Source organism: Phasianus colchicus, chromosome 39 (genome assembly GCF_987193195.1).
Source record: "Phasianus colchicus chromosome 39, bPhaCol1.hap1.1, whole genome shotgun sequence".
NCBI classification, from domain to species: Eukaryota; Metazoa; Chordata; class Aves; order Galliformes; family Phasianidae; genus Phasianus; species Phasianus colchicus.
The window spans coordinates 663305-670000 of NC_143474.1; the positions used below are offsets into that span (position 1 = coordinate 663305).

At 43.1% G+C, this 6696-nt stretch overlaps 1 protein-coding gene across 1 annotated transcript in view; it reads left to right on the forward strand.

Moving 5' to 3' along the window:
• The first annotated feature begins 6308 nt into the window (after window positions 1–6308).
• LOC116238797 (olfactory receptor 4N5-like) overlaps window positions 6309–6696 on the forward strand; it is a 963-nt gene continuing 575 nt past the window's right edge. The window contains exon 1 of the mRNA XM_031608681.2: window positions 6309–6696. This exon is cut by the window's right edge and continues 575 nt beyond it. Within this exon, the coding sequence (XP_031464541.2) occupies window positions 6309–6696 (388 nt within the window).

Sequence of the window (6696 nt, forward strand, 5' to 3'; positions counted from 1 at the left end):
CCTCTGATTAATTAAAGGTGATGGGTTGAAGGTTGGAGTCAATGGCCTCAGTGCTTTTTCCCCATCTTAATTATTCCATGATTAATTACAGAAGGTGATGGGCTGAAGGTTGGACCAATGGCCTCAGTGCTTTTTCCCCATATTAATTATTCCATGATTAATTAAAGGAGGTGATGGGCTGGAGGTTGGACTCAACGGTCTCAGTGCTCCTTCCCCATCTTAATTATCCTCTGATTAATTACAGGTGATGGGTTGAAGGTTGGACTCAATGGCCTCAGTTCTCCTTCCCCATGTTAATTATTCCGTGATTAATTACAGGAGGTGATGAGCTGAAGGTTGGGCTCAATGGTCTCAGTGCTCCTTCCCCGTATTAATTATTCCATGATTAATTAAAGGAGGTGATGAGTTGAAGGTCCTTCCCCATCTTAATTATCCTCTGATTAATTAAAGCTGATGGGTTGAAGGTTGGAGTCAATGGCCTCAGTGCTTTTTCCCCATCTTAATTATTCCATGATTAATTACAGAAGGTGATGGGCTGAAGGTTGGACCAATGGCCTCAGTGCTTTTTCCCCATATTAATTATTCTATGATTAATTAAAGGAGGTGATGAGTTGAAGGTTGGACTCAGTGGCCTCAGTTCTCCTTCCCCATCTTAATTATCCTCTGATTAATTACAGGTGATGGGTTGAAGGTTGGATCAATGGCCTCAGTGCTCCTTCATCACCTTCATTATCCTACGGTTAATTAAAGCCTGATTAATTTCCAGGCTGAGTGTGAAGCTGATAAGGAGCACTTTGCTCTCAGCCGCTTTTGACGGACGAATTTGGTAGAGAAACTTCGAGATTTTGGGTCAATTTGGGGCAATTTGGTGACAATTGTGGGGTAACTTGGGAAAATTCTGGGATTTTAGAGGAGATTTGGGGTCAGTTTAGGGACAATTTGAGTCAATTTGAGGACATTTTTGGTGTAATTTGGGACAATTTGGGGACAGCTTGGGTCAACCTGGGGGCAGTTTTGGGGTAATTTGGGTCAATTTGGGACAATTTTGGGGTAATTTGTGACAATCTGGGGACATCAGAGGACATTTGGGGTCCATCTGGGGACAATAGAGGACATTTGGGGTCAATTTGGGGTCAATGTGGGGGCAATTTGGGGTCATTTGGGACAATTTGAGGACATTTGGGGACATTTGGGGTCAATTTGGGACAATTCGGGGACATTAGAGGACATTTGTGGACAATTTGGGACAATTTTGTGGTAATTTGTGACAATCTGGGGACATCAGAGGACATTTGGGGTCCATTTGGGGACAATTTGGGTCGATTTGGGGACAATTTTAGGATAACAGGACAATTTGGGGACATTACAGGACATTTGGGGGCAATTTGTGCCGATTTGGGGACGTTAGAGGACATTTTGGGTTAATTTGGGGGAAATTGGGGCTGATTTGGGACCTCGGAGGGCATTTGGGGTCAATTTGGGGAAAATCTGGGGAAAATTCGGGTCAATCTGGGGGCATTTTGGGGGTAATTTGGAACAATTTGTGGACATTTGGGGTCAATTGGGGACAGTTGGGGGATAATTGGGGACCATTTGTGGACATTAGAGGAGATTTTGGGTAATTTGGGACAATTCTGGCTTCATTTATGATCATTTGGGGACATTAGAGGACATTTGGGGTCAATTTGGGACAGGTTGGGGAAAAATTGAGTCGATTTGGGGACACTTTGGGTCAATTTGGAACAATTTCAGTGCATAAGAGAACATTTTGGGTCAATTTGGGGACAATTCTGAGACATAAAAGGACAAGTTGGGTCAATTTGAGTCAATTTGGGAGCAATTTTGGGGTAATTTGTGACAATTTGGGGAGATCAGAGGGCATTTTGGGTGAATTTGGGGACAATTTGGGGGTAATGGAACAATTTTGGGACATTAGAGGATATTTGGGATCAATTTGGGGTAACTTGGGTCGATTTGGGGACCTTAGAGGGCATTTTGGGTCAATTTGTACCAATTTGGGACAATTTGGGTTCAGTTTTGGGAGTAATTTGGGACATTTTGTGGACATGTAAGGACTTTTAAGGACAATTTTGGGGTGATTTGGGTCAATTTGGACATAAGAGGACATTAGAGGTCAAATTGGGTTCAATTCGGGTACAATTTTTGGGTCAATTTGAGACAATTATGGAACATTAGAGGACATTTGGGATTAATTTGGGGCAATTTGGGGTCAATTTGGATCAATTTTGGGACATGAGAGGATATTTTGGGTCAATTTGGGACAATTATGGGTAACCTGGGGCAAGGTGGGGTCATTAGAGGACATTTCAGGTCAATTTGGGACAATTTGGGGAAAAATTTGGTCAATTTGGGGACATTTGGGGAGTAGTTTGGGACATTTTGTGGACATTTGAGGACATTTAAGGTCAATTTTGGGGTAATTTGGGTCAATTTGGACATAAGAGTCCAAATTGATTTTGGGTCAATTTTGGGTCAGTTTGGGGACAATTTAGGGGCAATTTGGGTAATTTGGGACAATTTGGGGACATAGAGGACATTTGGGGACAATTTGGGACAATTTGGGGTCAATTTGGGGGAAATTTGGGGTCAATTTGGGGGAAATTTTGGGTTATTTGGGACAATTTGGGGACATTTGGGGACAATTTGGGACAATTTGGGACAATTTGGGGGCAATTTGGGGGCAATTTGGGGTAATTTGGGACAATTTGGGGACATTAGAGGACATTTGGGGACAATTTGGGATAATTTGTGACAATTTCGGGTCAATTTTGGGTTATTTGGGACAATTTGGGGGACATTAGAGGACATTTGGGGACAATTTGGGACAATTTGGGATCAATTTGGGGTCAATTTTGGGTAATTTGGGATAATATGAGGACATTAGAGGATATTTGGGGTCAATTTGGGGCAATTTTGGGACATTAAGGACATTTTGGGTCAATTTGGGGGCAATTTTGGGTTGTTTGGGACAATTTGAGGACATTTGGGGACAATTTTGGACAATTTGGGGGCAATTTGGGGGCAATTGTGGACAATTTGGGGGCATTTTGGGGGCAATTTTTGGTAATTTGGGACAATTTGGGGACATTAGAGGACATCAGAAGACAATTTGTGACAATTTCGGGTCAATTTTGGGTTATTTGGGACAATTTGAGGACATTTGGGGACATTTGGGGACAATTTGTGTACAATTTGGGGGCAATTTCAGGTCAATTTCGGGTTATTTGGGACAATTTGGGATCAATTTGGGGTCAATTTTGGGTAATTTGGGACAATTCGGGGACATTAGAGGACATTTTGGGTCAATTTGGGGACATTTGGGGACATTAGAGGACATTTGGGGTCAATTTGGGACAATTTGGGATCAATTTGGGGGCAATTTTGTGTAATTTGGGACAATTTGGGACATTAGAGGACAATTTGGAGACAATTTGGGGGCAATTTGGGGGCAATTTGGGAGAATTTGAGGTCATTAGAGGACTTTTGGGGACAATTTGGGGTCAATTTGGGGGCAATTTTGGGGTAATTTGTGACAATTTGGGGAGATCAGAGGGCATTTTGGGTGAAGTTGGGGACAATTTGGGGGTAATGGAACAATTTTGGGACATTAGAGGATATTTGGGATCAATTTGGGGTAACTTGGGTCGATTTGGGGACCTTAGAGGGCATTTTGGGTCAATTTGTACCAATTTGGGACAATATGGATCAATTTGGGTTCAGTTTTGGGAGTAATTTGGGACATTTTGTGGACATGTAAGGACTTTTAAGGACAATTTTGGGGTGATTTGGGTCAATTTGGACATAAGAGGACATTAGAGGTCAAATTGGGTTCAATTCGGGTACAATTTTTGGGTCAATTTGAGACAATTATGGAACATTAGAGGACATTTGGGATTAATTTGGGGCAATTTGGGGTCAATTTGGATCAATTTTGAGACATGAGAGGATATTTTGGGTCAATTTGGGACAATTATGGGTAACCTGGGGCAAGGTGGGGTCATTAGAGGACATTTCAGGTCAATTTGGGACAATTTGGGGAAAAATTTGGTCAATTTGGGGACATTTGGGGAGTAGTTTGGGACATTTTGTGGACATTTGAGGACATTTAAGGTCAATTTTGGGGTAATTTGGGTCAATTTGGACATAAGAGGACATTTTGGGTCAATTTTGGGACAGTTTGGAGACAATTTGGGGACAATTTTGGGGTTATTTGGGACAATTTGGGGACATTAGTGGACATTTGGGGACAATTTGGGATCAATTTGGGGGCAATTTTGGGTTATTTGGGATAATATGAGGACATTAGAGGATATTTGGGGTCAATTTGGGACAATTTTGGGTTGTTTGGGACAATTTGAGGACATTTAGGGACATTTGGGGACAATATGGGACAATTTGTGACAATTTCGGGTCAATTTTGGGTTATTTGGGACAATTTGAGGACATTTGGGGACATTTGGGGACAATATGGGACAATTTGGGATCAATTTTGGGTCAATTTTGGGTAATTTGGGACAATTTGGGGACATTAGAGGACATTTGGGGACAATTTGGGACAATTGGGGATCAATTTGGGGGCAATTTTGTGTAATTTGGGACAATTTGGGGACATTAGAGGACATTTTGGGTCATTTTGGGGTCAATGTGGGGCAATTTGGGGTAATTTGGGACAATTTGGGGACATTAGAGGACATTTGGGGACAATTTGGGGTCAATTTGGGGTCAATTTGGAGGCAATTCTGGGTTATTTGGGACAATTTGAGTACATTTGGGGTCAATTTGGGACAATTTGGGGACATTAGAGGACATTTTGGGTCAATTTAGGGCAATTTGTGACAATTTCAGGTCAATTTTGGGTAAGTTGAACAATTTGGTGACATTAGAGGACATTTGTGGACAATTTAAGAAAATTTGGGATCAATTCTGGGTAATTTGGGACAATTTGAGGACATTAGAGGACATTTAGGGTCAATTTAGGGCAATTTTGGGTTATTTCGGGCAATTTGGGGACATTAGAGGACGTTTGGGGTCAATTTGGGACAATTTGGGGGCAATTTGGGGTAATTTGGGACAATTTGGGGACATTAGAGGTCACTTTGGGTCAATTTGGAGTCAATGTGGGGGCAATTTGGGGTTATTTGGGACAATTTGAGGACATTAGGGGACATTTGGGATGAATCTGGGGGCAATTTGGGGTAATTTGGGATAATATGAGGACATTAGAGGACATTTGGGGTCAATTTTGGGCAATTTGGGGTAATTTAGGACAATTTGGGGACAATAGAGGACATTAGAGGACACTCTAAGACAATTTCGGGTCAATTTTGGGTTAGTTGGGACAATTTGGGATCAATTTGGGGTCAATTTTGGGTAATTTGTGACAATTCGGGGACATAGAGGACATTTTGGGTCATAGAGGACAATTTGGGTCATAGAGGACAATTTGGGGACATTTGGGGACATTAGAGGACATTTGGGTCAATTTGGGACAATTTGGGATCAATTTAGGGGCAATTTGGGGTAATTTGGGACAATTTGGGGACATTAGAGGACATTTGGGGTCAATTTGGGGGCAATTTTGGGTTATTTGGGGCAATTTGGGGACATTAGAGGACAATTTGGAGACAATTTGGGGCAATTTTGGGTTATTTGGGACAATTTGAGGACATTAGAGGACATTTGGGGACAATTTGGGGTCAATTTGGGGACAATTTTGGGTCAATTTGGGGACAATCTGAGGACAATTTGGGGACAATTTGGGGGCAATTTGGGGTAATTTGGGACAATTTTGGGACATTAGAGGACAATTTGTGACAATTTTGGGCAATTTGGGGTAATTTGGGACAATTTGAGGTCATTAGAGGACATCTGGGGACAATTTGGTGGCAATTTCGGGTCAACTTTGTGTTATTTGGGCGCAATTTGGGTCCATTTGGGTCCATTTTGGAACAATTTGGGTACAATTTAGGTTCAGTATGTTGACTTGAGGCCATTTGGGGTCAATGTGGGGACATGAGAGGATATTCTAGGTCAATTTGGGGACGATTTTGGGTCAATTTTGGGATAATCTGAGGACAATTTGGGGACAATTTGGGGACAATTTGGGGGCTGACATTCCGTTCCCAACTGCAACTCAGTGGGCGCCTCCACTCCCAGCTTCCAGGATTCCCCCGTAAGGAGTTCCGTCACACCAAGCCACGCTCGTAGGGCGAGCATTACAGCCCAGGTTGCTGTAACACTGCAGTATCTTTCTTTAGTGCTGCTTCTCGGCGCTTGCAGGAGTCCAAATGGGGCACGAGAACTCGACAGCAGTCAGAGAATTTGTCCTGCTGGGCTTGTCCCACAACCACAGAGTGCAGGCGCTGCTCTTCTCCTTCTTCCTGCTGTTCTACGTGGCAGTTCTCCCCAGCAACGTCCTCCTCATTCTCACAGTTCGGGGCGATTCCCAGCTCGGATCACCCCTGCACTTCTTCCTGGCCAACCTGGCGTTCCTGGATATCTGCTACTGCTCTGTCACCCTACCCAAAATGCTGGCTGACTTATTCTCCAGCCCGAAGACCGTCTCCTACAACGCCTGCGTGGCTCAGCTCTCATTTCTTCACATCCTGGGAGCAGCGGAAATCTTCCTGCTCTCGGCCATGGCCTACGATCGTTACGTTGCCATTTGCCAACCCC